Raw genomic sequence first — 17,294 nt, forward strand, 5'->3', positions numbered from 1 at the left:
TTGTGGCCTCTCCCGTTGCGGAGCACAGGCTCCAGACGCGCAGGCTCAGCGGCCATGGCTCACGGGCCCAGCCGCTCCGTGGCATGTGGGATCTTCCCAGACCGGGACACGAACCCGTGTCCCCTGCCTTGGCAGGTGGACTCTCAACCACTGCGCCACCAGGGAAGCCCAATTTCGTTTCTTTTTATGGCTGAGTAATATTCCATTGTATATATGTGCCACATCTTCTTTATTCATCCATCTGTCGATGGACACTTAGGTTGCTTCCATGTCCTAGCTATTGTAAATAGAGCTGCAATGAACATTGTGGTACATGACTCTTTTTGAATTATGGTTTTCGCAGGGTATATGCCCAGTAGTGGGATTTCTGGGTCGTATGGTAGTTCTACCGTTATGTTTGAATTTATAATCTAATTAAGTTTGTGATTCAGTCACTGCATATTGTTTGGATTTCCTTTATGTGGAAGCCCTGTGCTGAGTACTCTATTTTCCTCTTAATTTCTGGTTGAGAAATGCCAGCAAAGATCTTCATTCAGATGCGTCTAGGTGTGGAAGGCTGAATATCCCAACTGCTACTTTTACACACACTCTATTTAATGAAGAGGCCAAGTGGGACCGTTTAGACTAGAAATTAATGGTTTGGGAACCTGAACTCTCCTGGGTTTTTTTCCTCTTTTTTGATTGAACTTATCAACTGAATAATTGCAAAATACCTACTTAGTGCTGTGTTGGTACATTCTGAAAAAAAATGTCATCAGTTTTTGCCTTTCAAGACAGAGATTTGAAATTAAGAAACAATTACAAGAATTTAAAATACTTTTATTTAAATATATAACTTCTTTTAACAATCAGGAAAACTCCAGTCTTAGTGAACAATATGACAATATGTGTGTGTTACTTTGAGTCCAATGCTCTTTTGAGCTCTTAAAACAAATGAGCTATGGTTTCATACAAATGGTTCTAAAGTTAGAAATTATTCATAGGTAAATGGTTATGTAAATCTTTTCTTATTTATTCAGTCTCTCCCTTTTAAAAAGTTCATTGTCTATGCATTGGGCTCAATGCTGGTACTGGGGGAACGTAAAGGTGAGCACTGTTTAAGGAGTTTACAGTGTTAATAATCTCAACACTTAATACTTCAATATTATTAGGTGCTTTAACTTCAAAGTCCTGAAGTTTTTGTTTTTTTAATTTTTAAATTTTATTTTGTTTTTTTATACAGCAGGTTCTTATTAGTTATTCATTTTATACACATCAGTATGTACATGTCAATCCCAATCTCTCAATCCCTCCCACCACCACCCCACCCCCACTTTCCCCCCTTGGTGTCCATATGTTTGTTCTCTACATCTGTGTCTCTGTCTGCCCTGAAAACCGTACCAAAGTCCTGGAGTTTTAAGGACAGTTGATGTAATGAAATTCCAGGGTATTCATTTACGCACTTTACTCACTTGACCACTGACATTTAAACAGACTCAAGTCTTAATAAAATCAGCACCTTCTCTCTCTCTCTCTCTCTCTCTCACACACACACACATACACACACACAGGCAAACTTTTCAAGAGCTTGATGGATTCATTCTCTCTTTCCTGTCCATCGACTCCCTTCTAATCTGACCTTCACCTCCATCTACCCAAACATCTCTAATGCTCTGTGGATCCTTTTAAGTCCTCATTTACCCAATTTGTCCCTTCTTGAAACATTTTCTTCTCTTGCTCCCATCCTCTCCTGGTTTTCCCCCTACCTCCAGGGTCTCCTTCATATAGATTCTGGTATAGGGCTGGTTCATGTTAAAATTTATCAAAGCTCAAGTCCTACGTCACCTTTTCTTCTCATTTGCTAATCTTCACTGAGGTAATCTCATCCTTTCCATGCCATATTTACAACTCCCATAGTTACATCTCCTTTCCAGACCTCTCCTCTGAGCTTCAGGCCTGTGTATCCAATTGTATACTCCCCATCCCCACTTGGAGATCTCCAAGGCTCCTCAAATTCAACGTGTCCCACCTGGAACTCATGAGCCTCATCTCCTCATGCCAGTGTTTGATATGTCAGCTAATGGCACTGTAGTCTGCTCAGCTGCATAATCCTGAGACCTAGGGATTGGCCTTGAAACTCTCTTCCCCTTAGCTCTGCCTCCCATAGTATCCAGTACATTATCAGTACCTTCTAAATATCTCTCAGATCCATCCACAACTCTGCATCTGTGCTACCACCCTAATCCAAGTTAACATCTTGTCCTGCCTGGACTATTGCAGTAGCTACCTAACTGGTCTCCCTCTTTTCTAGCTCAGTCTGTCCTCCAACAGTGCAACCAGAATAGCTTTTTAAAATTGCAAGTCTGTTATCAAGTCACTTGGATGCTTAAAACTCTTCAATCAGTTAGCATTGTTTGCAGCAGAAAGATCATAATCTGACTACCTCTAAAGGCCCAGATTGCATCAGCCCCCCACCTTGCTCCTTATACTCCTCAGATACTGACTTAATTTCAGGTGCATTAATTTGCCACGTTCCTTCCAGCCACAAGGTCTACTACAGTTGTTCGCCTTGTCTGAACCTCTTCTCCCTCTGTCCTCCCTAGGTTGCCTAGGTAACGCTACTCATCTACCAGAAATAAGGGCACTTCTTCACAGAAGCCTTACCTGATCCCTGAGACTGCATTGAATCCACATCTTCTACCCTGTCATAGTGCCATAATCTCAATAGAAATTATCAATATCGATATTTATACACTTTGTTATATAATGGTTTGATTAACGTCTGTCTTGCCCACTAATGTGTTAATTCCATGAGGGCAGGGAATCTATTATTCTTACTATTTTATCCCCAAAGCCTTGTGCAGTGCCTGGCACATAGTAGACACTCAGTAAAAGTTTGTTGAATAAACAAAGGCGTGAATAAATGAAGGTCACAATGACCCTCCCAAGGTCAAAATGGCAAGACTGAGATTGTAGCCAGGTATTCTAATTTCCAGTCCAGATTACTAGCCTTCTCAACAAAAAGCTTGTTCTGGATTGTTCTGAATTATTGGAACCAAAGCAACTTCAGTTCGTCAAGTCCAATTTCTCAACCCTACCATTTTCTGCGGATGGCATTTATTTAGCAAGGGGATGCTATAGGTAAGGTAATTTTTCTTTTTTCCACAAAACATGTGCTATCTTTTTGCTCTATTTTGAAAGGGTATTATGATTAACCATACCACTATTTAAAACTTGTAAAGCTTCTTGAGATTCTAAGAAGAAATATAAGGTATGGGTCACAAAGAGCAATTTTGTCTCTTGCAATAGAATTTTCTGTTTAAAAAATGTGATTAATTTGAAAGGCTGATAGCTCAAAAAGAGCATTCTATTAGGTGGGATAATCATTATCATATTCCCAGCTGCTGTGTATATACCTTCTCTTAAAAGTGAAAAAGGAGAAAGCCATTTTGCTGTGTGGAAGTGCCTTGTGTGTTCTATAACATCCAAATGAAATGTTCAGTGGTTGGAGGAGAGTCTGCTGTATTTAGGACAAATAGCTTCACTGTTAACCCTGAAGAAACCTGAAGATGTGATTCTCAAGGGTCTTTGTGCTGTGGATGAAAATGGAATCATTATTTTTGAGCCCCCCACCCCCGCTCACATCAATGACTCCCACCTGCAGCCGATCCACTGGTTATAAGTAGCCATGAATCGCCTTGCAGATTGTAGGCAGGGTAAACAACCAGGGCCAGGCAAAACCAAACTCCTGGTAAGCTCTATTAGCTCTTTCTGTGTGTTTCATTTCCATTTCACACCTTGGGGTGGGATACAATCTCTACTTACACTGGTGTGGTGTGTGTCTGTCTCAGACCTGTGTGTAAGGTGCATCTTTCAGTTTGGGGTGTATATTTTTTTCTTTTCTCTCTCTTTTTTTTTTTTAAGACTGCTGTCTTAACCCTTAAAGTAATTTAAGATTGGTTGTTTTTTCTTTTTTTGTTGTTATTGTTAAGAATTGCAGTTTCTTTGGAGACAACAAAGTGCAGTTTTTTTCAGATGAAAAGGCATACTCACTTTCTAGGTTGTATTCATAATTGCTTTATCACTGTATAACATTCTCCTTATCATGGACTCCTTTAAGCTAATAATTGGTTTTAGGGGAGTTCATTAAGAAATGAATGTGGAAAAAAAGAGGGCTGCAAAATTCAGGTGAACAAATATACTATTTCTTCTTCCTTGTCTCCCTTTAAAAATGTTTCCTCTTTCTCTTTTCTACTTTTGCCCTCCCTTCTCCTCTCTCTCCCTCCTCAATATCTCTCTCTCTGGCCATTGACATTTCCCTGGTCCTTCCTTTCACTCAGCTTCCTTCCACAATGCCCAAAGCACTCCTGCTGCTGGCTCTTGCCCTGGTGCTACTTGGGCTTGTGCATGGAGCCGTGTTGAGAAACAAAGAAAAATGGAAGCCCCTCAACAATCCTAGAAACCGAGATCTGGCAAGAACAGCCACTGGGACATGCCAGGTTGCAGGGTGAAATTGGCACCTCCCTGGAGTTATGCACACTGCACTCTGCTAGAGCACGGTGGAGAGGAGGCTGCCAAGGGCTGAGAAGATTCCCCAGCAGGACCAGAGAAGAATTTTGCTAGCCTAGTGGCCGGTGTTCTAGCCAATTTCCACTTGTTTCTGTACGGAGAAACAAATTTATATTTAGAAATGATCTTATACACACATAGCACATTACATTTGTAAATATTATATACACATTGACTTCATAGCCTTAATTTCTAATATATTGATATATACAGAGTCAAGAGCGTAACAGGGAATTACATTTTGCACAGCTTAGGTTGAACTGATAACAAAAGTTTCTCACATAACCAATACTTGCAAAGCTCCATTGCAAAAACTGAAAGTCGACCTGCATTCTTTTCAATTTGCTAGGCATTCTTTTCAACATAACGTTATCTAGGAAATAGAATTCAAAATACCAGTAAAAATTCTCTTTTAAAAATATGCCAAATACAGTAAACATGATGACATTACGATTTCAAAATATAGTTTTTCTAAAGAAAATGATGTGAAATATACCAATATAGGATTAAAACAATCAAATAGCACTTTGCACAGCTTCTATGTATTCACAGAATACACAGCTGAAAACCCCACGTCTGAGATGACTGGGATCTATCTCACCATCAATCGGAGAGGAGACACCTGAGCTCTGATCACCGTGGAGTTCAGTTTCATCTCTGACTTCAGTACTTGGAGATGGGCAATGAATCTTCTCACTGTGGGCTGTTAAATAATTGATATTCAAGAATGGTGAATTATCTTTGTTTAGAGTTGAAATGTCAGGTAGAAAGGAGGGGGAAGGGGAGAAGGAGCCACAGCTTGTGTTTCTGAGTTTTCCATCTCCTGCCTCCTGGGTTACCTCTAAAGTCAATTTGGGGGGAAAATGAGAGGGGAAAAATACTCATCTTTGAGTATTTGGAGTATTCAAATGATAAATGACATGAAACATTTTCTTTCTCTCTTCAGTTTTTCAGAACCCTTCAGGCATATTTTAAAGGAAGAGGTCTTGATCTTGGAATGTTTTCAAATATTTCCTGCATGAATGAGAATCCCAGACCTCTCTCTTTCCAATCAGAACTTATTACTTCTGCATTTGCAGATTATGAAGAACAGAAAAACTCCTTCCCCAATTACCTCAAAGTCTGAATGTTTCTTCTGAGTGCAGGTAAAACTCATCCCTTTATTCCCAGCATCTATCTAAACATACAACTCAGTCATAAAGTCATAAAGAGGTTTAGAAAAATGATTTTATTTCCTCATGTAAATAACTGCTCAGTTCTGATGATACTCATCACTGTTAATACTCTGATTTGGTTCATAAATTTTGGTTTTAAAAAGAAATGACAGTTATGATTTTTAAAGCATAGTTTTCTGGGGAGAGATATATTAAAATAGTAGAACTATCACTCAATAGAATTATGAAATATAATTAAAAACCACATACTTATACCTATATCTTTTTTCAGACCAGGTCATAGAGCTAAATTATGTGGAAAATCGTCTGTAAAGAAATATATTGAGCTGTACAGTTGGATTAAATGGATAGTAAAAATTTTAAAGAGTGGTTTCTTTTGGGAGAAAGTATTAAGCATATATTTGAGCTTGAACTTTCTCATCTAGAGGGGGAAAAAGAGTAGAATATTAGTAAAGATGGCACTTCATAGGAAAAAAATTAGAAATTTATGTCTAAGATTTGAATTTTACTATTCTTATTACTTTAGCATTCCTGTCAAATAAATACCTACCATTTAAAAAGGAACAGGTATGGTGCAGTCGAAGAAAATATACTATGATTCTAGTCTGTTAGCTTTTCATTTGGCTGAATAATAAAGGGAGCCGGGGCTTCCCTGGTGGCGCAGTGGTTGAGAGTCCACCTGCCAATGCAGGGGACACGGGTTCGTGCCCCGGTCCGGGAAGATCCCACATGCCGCCGAGCGGCTGGGCCCGTGAGCCATGGCCGCTGAGCCTGCGCGTCCGGAGCCTGTGCTCCGCAACGGGAGAGGCCACAACAGTGAGAGGTCCACATACCGCAAAAAAAATAATAATAATAAAATAAATAAAGGCAACCGAATCATAATTAAAATCTACTCCCATTCTTTCATGGGCATAGGATGAAATTGTGAGGAAGCAAACCATTGTTGCACTTCATTATGATTGTGAAAGGATTTTGATGGTTAGCTCTTTTAAATGGGATGATTTTTTAAAAATAATGATTGTTATTCTAAGAGGATGCAATTTACCATGTGGTATATGCACTTGAGAACTGTCCTACAATGAGAAAATAAAATAGAATAAACACAAGTATATTAATGAAGGATCCCTTGATTATTTTCCACACTCAGGCCCTAGGGTAACAGACACTAAAACAGAGAATAATTATTAATACCAAGTACCTATTTCAGTATGAGACAGTATTGCATACAAGTTGTTTGTAAGACTTAGTTTATTCATCTATAAGTTGCATATATGGATTTCTAATAATAAGTATCAGAGAAAACATCAAATACATACTTTTGTGTGAGCATGAAACAAGGAAATGTTTAAGAGCAGGAAAAAAGAGAAAGCACCCAGTTAGTGATATTATAATATAATAATTATTCAACTTTGCAAAAGAAGCAAAGTTTCTGATTTGGAGAATATTTCATAAATACAAGCGCTCCTTTCCTAACAACTCTCATTAGGAAATGAAGACAAAAAGAGTTTTCACTGAACTATGTTGATCTTTGGGTCTTTGTGTTAATCATATAATCTTCATTTTCCATTCGTTATAATGTTTTCTTTCAGATGTCTGGTGGTTTTAAAACTACAGACGAAGCTTCTCATTAGAAAAATTGATTCATGGTCATGGCTAAACTTTTATGTGTTTTTTCCCTCCATTTTTGTTAATTTGTAGTGATTTTAGTCTACATAGCTCAAGCTATGTAAACAGCTTGAGCTTTGGGCCATGTGTGACTTATGTGCATGGGTTTTCTTCCCAGTCAATAACCGTAGATAGCAGTGTAGAGCACGGCATATATTGCAAGGATTACAGAAACACCATAAAGTCAAAAGAAATGATCTTCTAAATTATGTTTCCTTTAAGCTTGTCTTCTATGTTTCTTACCTTTTATCAATCTGTTTTTATTTGAAAGGGACATTGCTCATTTTTACTTTAGTTCATTATATGTAACAGGAATTTGGGTTTTAAATTTATCTTTTTCCTAAAAGGAAGATGCATTCCCATGGTCAGCATATGCTATTGAAAGATCTCACAGTCTTAGTTACATATCAAGGGAGAGTAAGTGATGAATATCCACAATTAAGTTGAAATGGAAGGCAAAGAAACGTGGGATTTTAGGAGTCTCTTGGGCCTCTGAGAGATGTTCTCTGCCACGATGTTCAGAGGTGGACATTGTGCTACACCAGATATCCTAGCCATGCCTCACCTCTGGCTCTTCCACATACAACCTCAGGAAGGGAGAGGAGAAACAGGTGGATTTCCCTTCTTTCATAACCAACCCTCTTCCTCCACCCACCCCTCCCCAACTGAGGCTGAATCATTCTGATTCTCATATTCTCAGCTGAAATAGCTACTTTTCTTTATGAAGAGCTGCATCATTTTCTCTGATTTCTGCAAAAGGAACACTACTAGAAGGAAACAGTGTAATCCTAAAAACACTAGTCTGTACATTCCAAAATAGTTTTCTGTGGCTTTTTTGTGGATGATTGATATCCAATATCAAGAATAAAATATTTATGCAAGAACAGATTCTATATCTGGTTCAATATGTTCTATTGTAATTAGTTGTATAAATGTTTTCCCTGGAGGGTTGTGAGATATTTGTGAGCCAAGATCATATATAAGCCATTTTTATTTCTCCAGCACCTAGTACAATGCCTTGCATGTAGCAAGCACTCAATAAATACTTGCTGAATTGAAATAAATGTGTGTTATTTTGCTATTAGACAGTAATGGAAGCTGCTTCTAGTTAATGCCAGACTTTTTTGTTTTACCATTTAAAAGATATGTTATTATTATTTATAATTATATTTTATGTTTGGCTGCGTTGGGTCTTCGTTGCTGCGTGTGGGCTTTCTCTAGTTGCGGTGTGCGGGCTTCTCATTGCGGTGGCTTCTCTTGTTGCGGAGCACGGGCTCTAGGTGTGCGGACTTCAGGAGTTGTGGCATGCAGGCTCAGTAGTTGTGGCTCGCGGGCTCTAGAGCTCAGGCTCAGTAGTTGTGGCGCACAGGCTTAGTTGTTCTGTGGCACGTGGGATCTTCCCGGACCAGGGCTCGAACCCATGTCCCCTGCATTGGCAGGCAGATTCTTAACCACTGCACCACCAGGGAAGTCCTATAAGTAATTATTGATGAGCTATTCCTCATAAAAATAAGCCTGTTCAGATAAATGGTAGAGTGGTAGGGAGTGCTTCACCCCTGTCCAGTTCCACTCAAGTACCAGTGACTGGCTTTCCCTTTCCCTTTCACCACTCCTGCTCTGGTTGTCAAGAGCTCCACAAAGGGAATATTTATTAGTTTTAAGGCCTCTGAAAAGGAAGGGCATCCACAGGGGACTTTTAGCTATGAGCTTGCAAAGTCTCAGCGCAGGACATGCATCCTTCTGCTGGAAAATTCCTCACAACTGGCAGGTAACTGTTGATGGGAGGCCTACACTCCACTAGACTAGAGTTTCTTATCAGTGATGGTATTGTCAGTTGGGGAAGGACAAGTCTTCGTGGTGACCATTTAGCACACCTGGTCCCCAGACAATGTGTAGTGGTATATTAGTGACTTCCCCACCCCTGCACTATTATTTTGACCACCAAAACCTCCCTATTCACATTTCTAAAAGGCCACTGGGGAAGTGATTTTGTCCTTGGCTGAGAACTGTCGTTAGGAAAACAGCAGAAGTGTAGTGTTTCCTGCAATGAAAATAAGTGTTCTGCCGGTGATCTAGGCTCCCAAGGGGTCTGTGGTCCTTCTCTGCATAGGTCCTTGACAGCCTCTCAACACTGGCTCTGCTCCTCTTTGATGAGCATTCCATTCCCCATCCCTAGGACATGGCCTATTGTCCCCCATCCCGGGTCTAGTGTGGTCAAGAACTATTAAGGGTGTGAGATTTTACCCGATTTGCAAGCTACACACTGGCTGCTGCAATTTCACAGATCCTGGTGGGCCCTGAGACCAGTGGGTCTAAGGTAATAGACTTTATTATTCATGGCTCAGCAGGCAGCATGCGTTTTACATTCCTATTGGTTCTCCTTGTTCCCCAAGTATCATGGGGGCCATGTGGAGGTGAGTCCAGGTGTTTACTGGGCACTAGTTGGTTTTTGCCACAGTTGAGGAACCCGAAACTTAGGAAATCCCCATTCTTACAAGGGGGCTACATGCCCAAACATGCCCAACCTTTGCCCCAGAGGGAAATATTATCATACTGGTCAGAAAACAAATCTGCCCTCTGTCCCAGAGGGAGACAATATCTCTATCTTTCAAGGCTGTTTGTTCTCCAGACATCCTTGAAAAGATAGTCCAGAGTGAAAGCAGTCACAGGTTTTTTGCAAAAAAGTGAGAGAACCATGGGAAAATTGTCTCCCCAAAAGTGTCACACCCCATCCTGGCTCCTCCCCTTGAGAAAGGAGGGAGTCATTCCCTCCCTGTGTACTCTTCATGCTCTCGTCATGGTATAAATTCAATGTTCTGCTTTCTTCAGACATTCCATTTTGATTCTCAGAAATCAGTATGAAAGTCTGAAAAGTTTCTTCTTGCTATTTTCATTACCGCTATAACAATTCCACTTCATCTCAAGGTAATGTGGATGCCTCTGACTCACCAGGGGACACATCACTTACAACGAAGTGGAGAAAAGAAAAGCAGAAAGCTTCCAATTTCAAGACCTGTTGCTACATTCTGACCTGTAAAAAAAAAAAACAAAAACAAAAAAAACAAAACTGTCACATCATCAAGGTGTTCCACAGCAGAAAAACTGTTCTCCCACCCCTTGCTTCCTGCTGCAAATCTCTGCAATGTGAATCTATATCATCACAATTGTTATTCCCATATTCCAGGCAGCCAATAACAAACAAGCTAGTCTAAGCCATCTGGGTCTTAGGAGAACATTCTCCTTACCAGGTGACCAGATTTGCTCCTTTTGATTTCCTTAGGAGAGTTAGGACTAGAGACTCGACTTCCTCTCAAATGCAATTCCCTGACAGCCTGGAGAAATTCAGGGGGGAATTTACCTATTAGGGATTTCTGTGGATTACCTTAATCCAACCCACTCACCTAGCCTCCCATATTTTATACCCAGATACGGCCCTGAGGATCCTTTATCATGAGAAAGGAATGACTTCCAGCTGGAGGTTTTTTCTCTCACCTGGAAGTTCCCCTCTTACAGGTCCTGGCCCCTCATTCTCCCATCCAACTGTTGCTTTTCTTCATTTGGATTGTCATAAAGATGGCCAAGTCAGGTGATAGGCTCCCTGTAACTTGTCCCTAACCTCAGCTTCGTATTGAGCTGCATTCCGTACCTCTTATCCCTTGCCCATTCCCAAGGCACTTTCAGTTCCGTCCAGTTGAATTCATAAATGTGTTTTGAGCATAGATTACTAGCCTACAGAGGAAAGTTCACAAAGATGTATCAGGTAGTGCTGTTCTCAAGATGTTGACAGCTAGCGTCTTTAGAAGAGGACAGCAGAGAAATAGTTATAAGACAAGGTAAAATATAAACCACAGGAGTGTGTAGGAGCTGAAGAAGTGTTCCACTGAGAAGAGGCAGTATATCATATTAATTCCAAGTATGGGATTTGGAGTCAGATAGACCAGGGTTTGAATCTTGGCTCTACTACGTATTAGATCAGAACGTTGGCATTAGAATAACATAAAATAATAAAATATAATCCAAAAGTATATTTTGAGATATGAATGTAATATGCATAAGACAGTACATGGCCTGTATAGTAAATGGGCAATAGTGGTATGCTAATCATAGCAATATTGATTCTCTCTAAAAGTTTAACTGTTAAGAAAAGAAGAAAATTTGTGTGAGAATTAGAGGTGGGACGTGAAGTCTAGATGACCTAGTTACAGACTGAGGAGTCTGAGGAAAGGGACAGCTTGAGGATTTGTGGAAGAGGGGAAAACTGATGGTGCCATTGATTGGAGGAGATGAGAGTTAAACCATAAATTGTGGGAGGACCTTAGCTTTCTGTGGCAGGGCAGAACTGGAAAGTGGAACGTGCACGTGGCAGAGCAAATGGTTAAATTAAGAAAAAAAATCACTACACCAATGATTCAATTAATTTTAAAAATAAACATTCCAAAAAGAAATGGATTGAGAGTCAGAATTTTAATGGAGAATTGCAGGAAATGATGTAGATAAAGGAACATTTTCTTAAAGCACATTTTTTTTCCAACTCCTTAATAAGTTTAAACCGGAGGCCTGAGCCCAGCGGCAAGCGCGGCGACCCGGAGGGTCCAGCCGCTGTCCAGTCCGGGTCCTGCCCACGCCCACGTCGCCAGGAAGAGGCGGGGCCAGAAGCTCCTGCGGAACCCGAGCGCCGCGGTTGCGGCGCAGGCCGGACAGGTTTCCCGGAAGGACTACGGGTCCTTGTTTTTAGCGCCTCTGCGTGGGGGTAGCGTCTGGGAGCTTCTGCTCTTCCGTTTCTCTGTCTCGGTTTCTGGAACTGCACATCAGATCCCCGCAGACATGTCGGGGTTCAGCCCGGAGCTCATCGACTATCTGGAAGGGAAGATCTCCTTTGAGGAGTTCGAAAGGCGGAGAGAAGAGAGAAAAACCCGTGAGAAGAAAGTGAGGAGATAATGGGCCAGGATGCTCCCCACTGTCTTGTCGCCCTAAAACACTTAAGAGAGATGTGGGGGACCCAGTAACCCCCTTCGCTGTGATGGGGCGGGCCGGGTACTTCCAGCAGTTTCTTCCCCTTTTTACGGAAACTCGGGTTCTCACCTCGTCCCCGTTCTAAGCTCCTCTTCAAAACATTTCACCCACCAAAAAGCTTTTGTCTCGGTGGTAACCACTTATCTTTTTTTCTGTTGCCAAATAGTGCATCTTTTATTTGAGGGTAGCATAATGCTGGTAGATTAAATGGGGGGCGTGGGAAGTAAGAGTTTGGAGGCAGTATCTGGTTCTAGTCCGAGCTTTGCCACTGTCTTCTTGCGCAACTCACCACTCTTCTTTAGGCCTCAGTGTCTGTTTCTAGACGGAGTGATTTGAGCTTCCATTTTTGAGGAGTCTCCCAATGGTGTGGTGTAATCTTCCACAGAAAAGAGTGAATTTTCTTGTCTGATAAAATCTCTGGGACATGTTTTTTTTATACTTATGAGGAAATACGTGAACTTTCCATGTCTTCTCACTTGAAGTCCGAGGGAAAATAAAAGTAATTACACCTTTTGAGATTAGCTGTTGGATTCCTTCCTAAATCATGCAACTAATAGCACCCCATCTCTTTTCATTTAAAAAGCAAGGATACACCGTGTAGATTAATGAAATCATCAAGGTTTTAAAAGTTATTTTTTAGAAACGACTGATTCAGCCTGAAGGATGAGACCTAAGTACTATGAAATGCTTTGGCAATATTCAAATTTAGATTCCACATAGTATGTATGTGTTCAGAGCTCAAGTCATAGAAATAGAGAATGAGGCAGATGCTGTATTCTCAACTGGGGAGCGCTAAATGTGCACTTGTTTTTGGAATCAATTAATTTTCAATCTCAGAGTCTTCAGGAAAAAGGCAAGCCATCAGCTGAAGAAAATCCAAATGACTCTGCAGTTCCATCATCATCAGGAATTGACTCTACCAAATCTCAGGAGGAAGATGTCAATGAAGGTATGTTAAGATCCCTACCTTAAATGCATTAAATGTTAAGGGTACCTAATAGTTTAGTGAAAGTGTTATTTTTTTTTTTTTTTTTCTGCAGTGGTATTCTGTCATTGATACCTGGCTTATTAGGAGCATAGTACTTGGTGTGTAAGAGGTGCTCAATAAATATTTGTTGAATTATTGATTATGATGATGGTTAGTTTAGTGGGTTATGTTTGTGGAGAAGTGTTTCAGATCGACATCAGTGTTTGTTTGGGAGCCATTTAGAGTCATTATTCTTTAAATTGACCCTCTCACTTGATTACTAATTCTTCTAGACTATACTCCCCCAAATTGTAATGAATTATACTTCTATACAAAGTGGCTTCCAAACCACTTTTTTAATTATGGGAAATAAGATAGAAATGTCAGAGTGGAAGGCCAGTTGGCTCCATATGGGACCTCACACACACAAGAGGTATCTTGGTATGTTACCTCATGCCAGGATCCAGTCCTCAGCTCTGAATGACTGGATATTATATTTGGTTGCTGCACCCAGACTAATTAAACTCATGAGAGCCTGAGTGATGAACTGTTATGCAAATTTATTAATTTCTGGTGATTGGTACACCTTTTTAGTGATCAGAATACTGATGATAGTTCATGGTATCCATTTACCCATGTCAAGTAACCTGGGATACTGAACTATCAGTTAGAATTTAGCTTTGGGTGTAAGGTCTGATTGAGAACTTAATTAAACTTTCTAGTCCTAGTGGGTAGAAATAGAGGCTGGTTCTTTTCCCTCCAAACAAATAAGACTTGACACAGAGAAAACACTAGTAGGGTGGACAGAAAACGAACAGGCTTTGTTACTGCTTCTTTGGATCAAGTGGGGAAGAAAGGGTAAAGAGGAGAGAAAATTGGGGTTATAGTTTCTTACCTTGCCAGGCAAGTGCGGTGAAAAATGGGGCTGAAATTGTTCTAAAACCTGTGAGTCCTTCCTTATCTGCTCAGAGTAGGAGCTGCTCTTCCATCATCACATCTTTGAGGTGCAACTGTAGTACCAGACACCATGGGGTGCCTGCCAGTTTTCTTACCTAAAGCTGCCCCTGAGAGGTGGCCATTAGGCTCTCCCTAAAAGAAGGTGGTTAGTTGAACCCCATTCTAGCTCCCCATGAGCAGTCAGGCATACTAGCCTCAGCTCAAGTAATCCCATCAGTCCTTTTAAGATATTAAACTCCCAATTTCCCAGGAAGGTATTGTCCCAGAACTTTACCAAGACCTTTGGTAACTGTGAACATGTATTCAGAGCAGAGGAAGGGGTCAGTTTTGAACAGGTAACGTCTGCTAATTGGAATGTATGGCCACTAGAGTCACTGTATTTTTCTCCTATACATTGGTGAATTCCACTGCAAAATTCTTATTCTTGAGCACCAGGCAAATAGGGACTTCTTTTAATTTCATTTTCAGTTAATTGTTGCTGATATAAAAATTGCAGTTAATTTTTGTATATAGACTTTGTATCCAGGAACCTTGCTAATTCATGAATTCTGACAGTTTTTATGCAAAGATTGTTTTGGATATTCTATGTATATAATCATGTTATCTGTGAATGACAGTTTTATTTCTTCCTTAATCTTTATGTCTTTTATTTCTCTTCCCTTATTACATTAGCTAGGACCTCCAGGACATCCAGTAAAATATTGAAATGAGCGGTGATAGTAGGCATACTTGTCTCATTCCTGATGACTGAATAATTAGCTGTTAACTGTGTTTGTGGAAATTTTTCTGTAGGTACTGTTTATTAAACTGAAGGTATTCCCTTCCATTTCTAGTTGACTTAAAATTTTTATTAAGAATAGGTGTTGGGGGCTTCCCTGGTGGCGCAGTGGTTGAGAGTCCGCCTGCCGATGCAGGGGACACGGGTTCGTGCCCCGGTCTGGGAGGATCCCACATGCCGCGGAGCGGCTGGGCCGTGAGCATGGCCGCTGAGCCTGCGCGTCCGGAGCCTGTCCTCCGCAACGGGAGAGGCCACAACAGTGAGAGGCCCGCGTAACGCATAAAAAAAAAAAAAAAAAAAAAAAAAAAAAAAAAAAAAAAAAAAAAAGAATAGGTGTTGGATTTTATCAAATGCTTCTCTGGGGGAATTCCCTGGCGGTCCAGTGGTTAGGACTAGGCGCTTTCACTGCCAGGGCCCAGGTATGATCCCTGGCTGGGGAACTAAGATCCCACAAGCCATGCAGCATGACCAAAAAAGAAAAAAAAAATGCTTCTCTGTATCAAGATGATCATATGACTTTTCTTTTTTTTTTCTGTACTGTAATAAATTTTATTGATTTATTTTACACTGTTTTTTCATATTTATTTTGGGTGTTTAGAATTCTTGAAGATGATCATTATGACTTCATAATAATAATTACTATTTGTTGCTCAGAACATGTGGGTTTTTTCATTCTCTTCTTCCTTAAGTATATTGACTATCTCATTTATCCAGCATCTTTGGGATTTGAGGTATTTCACATAAGTGAATAAGCTTAAGGATTTTTGAATATATATATATTTAAAATTTTAACTTTTGTAGCTTTTCTAAAATATGCTACTTGTCTCTGCTTTAACAGAAAATTGGCTTCTCAGCTTAACTTTTCTTTTTTTGTGGTACGCGGGCCTCTCACTGTTGTGGCCTCTCCTGTTTGGAGCACAGGCTCCGGACGCGCAGGCTCAGCGGCCACGGCTCACGGGCCCAGCTGCTCCGCGGCATGTGAGATCTTCCCGGACCAGGGCACGAACCCGCGTCCCCTGCATTGGCAGGCGGACTCTCAACCACTGCGCCACCAGGGAAGCACCATCAGCTTAACTTTTCTTGATCATTCAAGATAATCATTATGAGGGCTTCCCTGGTGGCTCAGTGGTTGGGAATCTGCCTGCCAATGCAGGGGACACGGGTTTGATCCCTGGTCCGGGAAGATCCCACATGCTGTGGAGCAGTTAGGCCTGTGCACCACAACTACTGAGCCTGCGCTCTAGAGCCTGTGTGCCACAACTACTGAGCCTGCGTGCCACAACTACTGAAGCCCGTGCACCTAGAGCCCGTGCTCCACAACAAGAGAAGCCACCACAATGAGAAGACCTTGCACCACAGCGAAGGGTAGCCCCTATTCGATGCAACTAAAGAAAGCCTGCGTGCAGCAATGAAGACCCAATACAGCCAAAAATAAATAAATACATACATTTATTTAAATAAAAAAGATAATCATTATGAAATTAGAAAAATCATTTTACTGTAGTGATATCCTCAGATACAGATGAAATATGTCATGTTATTTTGTTCCTGAAATAATAATAGTATTTTAATTTTAATAATAGCATTTATTAAGCTCTTACTATATGCTGGGCATTTTTCTAAATACATATATGTAAAGACTCATCTCATCCTCAGAGTTACCCTATAAGGCAGACATTATTGACCCCTTTTACAAATGAGCAAACTGAGGTACAGAGAGCTTCAGTAATTTGCCCAAGGTAACACAGCTGGTGATAGATGGAGATGAAGTTTGAAACCAGACAGCTTGGCTTTAGAGACCTCACCTTAAACCACTGTGCTATACCCACTGGTTATGTATCACCTTAAACTACTGTGCTACACCCCCTGGTTATGTATCACCTTAAACCACTGTTCTATACCTCCTAGTTATGTACCACCAGACTTGTTTAGTTCTTAGGTCTATGTCCTACAATTCTTTTATTTTTTTTTCCTCTCTGCTTTTAACAGTTAACTGTGTGTGCTTCTGATTTCCCACTAATTTTGCCTGTATGTCTGGGTAAGGCCTAAAGGATGAGTCAGCAATTCCTACAGAGTAAAATACATGGCTTTGTGACAGCTTTCCTCTTTGGATTGTTTTTTTTGGGAGTGTTCATTTGTCTGTGTTTTTCTTTCAAGTTTGGTATTACTGGGGTAGAAATTTATATTCCAG

At 40.6% G+C, this 17,294-nt stretch overlaps 3 protein-coding genes across 4 annotated transcripts in view; all 3 read left to right on the plus strand.

Moving 5' to 3' along the window:
- PGAP1 (post-GPI attachment to proteins inositol deacylase 1) overlaps positions 1 to 2,956 on the plus strand; it is a 92,146-nt gene extending 89,190 nt beyond the window's left edge. The window contains exon 27 of the mRNA XM_032637423.1: positions 2,583 to 2,956. Within this exon, the coding sequence (XP_032493314.1) occupies positions 2,583 to 2,595 (13 nt within the window). The 3' untranslated portion in view covers positions 2,596 to 2,956. The remainder of the gene's footprint in view (positions 1 to 2,582) is intronic.
- A 1,360-nt stretch (positions 2,957 to 4,316) lies between these two features.
- Positions 4,317 to 10,348, plus strand: C7H2orf66 (chromosome 7 C2orf66 homolog). Its single transcript, XM_032637424.1, has 3 exons — positions 4,317 to 4,451; positions 5,495 to 5,693; positions 10,314 to 10,348. Exons 1-2 carry the CDS (start codon positions 4,332 to 4,334, stop codon positions 5,672 to 5,674), a joined length of 300 nt encoding a protein of 99 aa, XP_032493315.1. The 5' UTR covers positions 4,317 to 4,331; the 3' UTR covers positions 5,675 to 5,693; positions 10,314 to 10,348.
- A 1,734-nt stretch (positions 10,349 to 12,082) lies between these two features.
- GTF3C3 (general transcription factor IIIC subunit 3) overlaps positions 12,083 to 17,294 on the plus strand; it is a 31,100-nt gene continuing 25,888 nt past the window's right edge. Inside the window, exons 1-2 of one of the 2 annotated variants that reach the window (XM_032638088.1) lie at positions 12,083 to 12,314; positions 13,239 to 13,350. In XM_032638088.1, coding sequence (XP_032493979.1) covers positions 12,213 to 12,314; positions 13,239 to 13,350 — 214 coding nt within the window. In that variant the 5' untranslated portion in view covers positions 12,083 to 12,212. The remainder of the gene's footprint in view (positions 12,315 to 13,238; positions 13,351 to 17,294) is intronic. The other variant, XM_032638089.1, reaches the window with a different exon arrangement.

Source organism: Phocoena sinus, chromosome 7 (assembly GCF_008692025.1).
Source record: "Phocoena sinus isolate mPhoSin1 chromosome 7, mPhoSin1.pri, whole genome shotgun sequence".
Classification (NCBI taxonomy): Eukaryota; Metazoa; Chordata; class Mammalia; order Artiodactyla; family Phocoenidae; genus Phocoena; species Phocoena sinus.

Coding starts and splice junctions, on each gene's coding strand:
- C7H2orf66 (XM_032637424.1), top strand. CDS start 4,332: ATGCCCAAAGCACTCCTGCTGCTGGCTCTTGCCCTGGTGCTACTTGGG. Junction 4,452..5,494: donor ATCCTAGAAACCGAGATCTG/GCAAGAACAGCC, acceptor TTCTCTCTTCAG/TTTTTCAGAACCCTTCAGGC.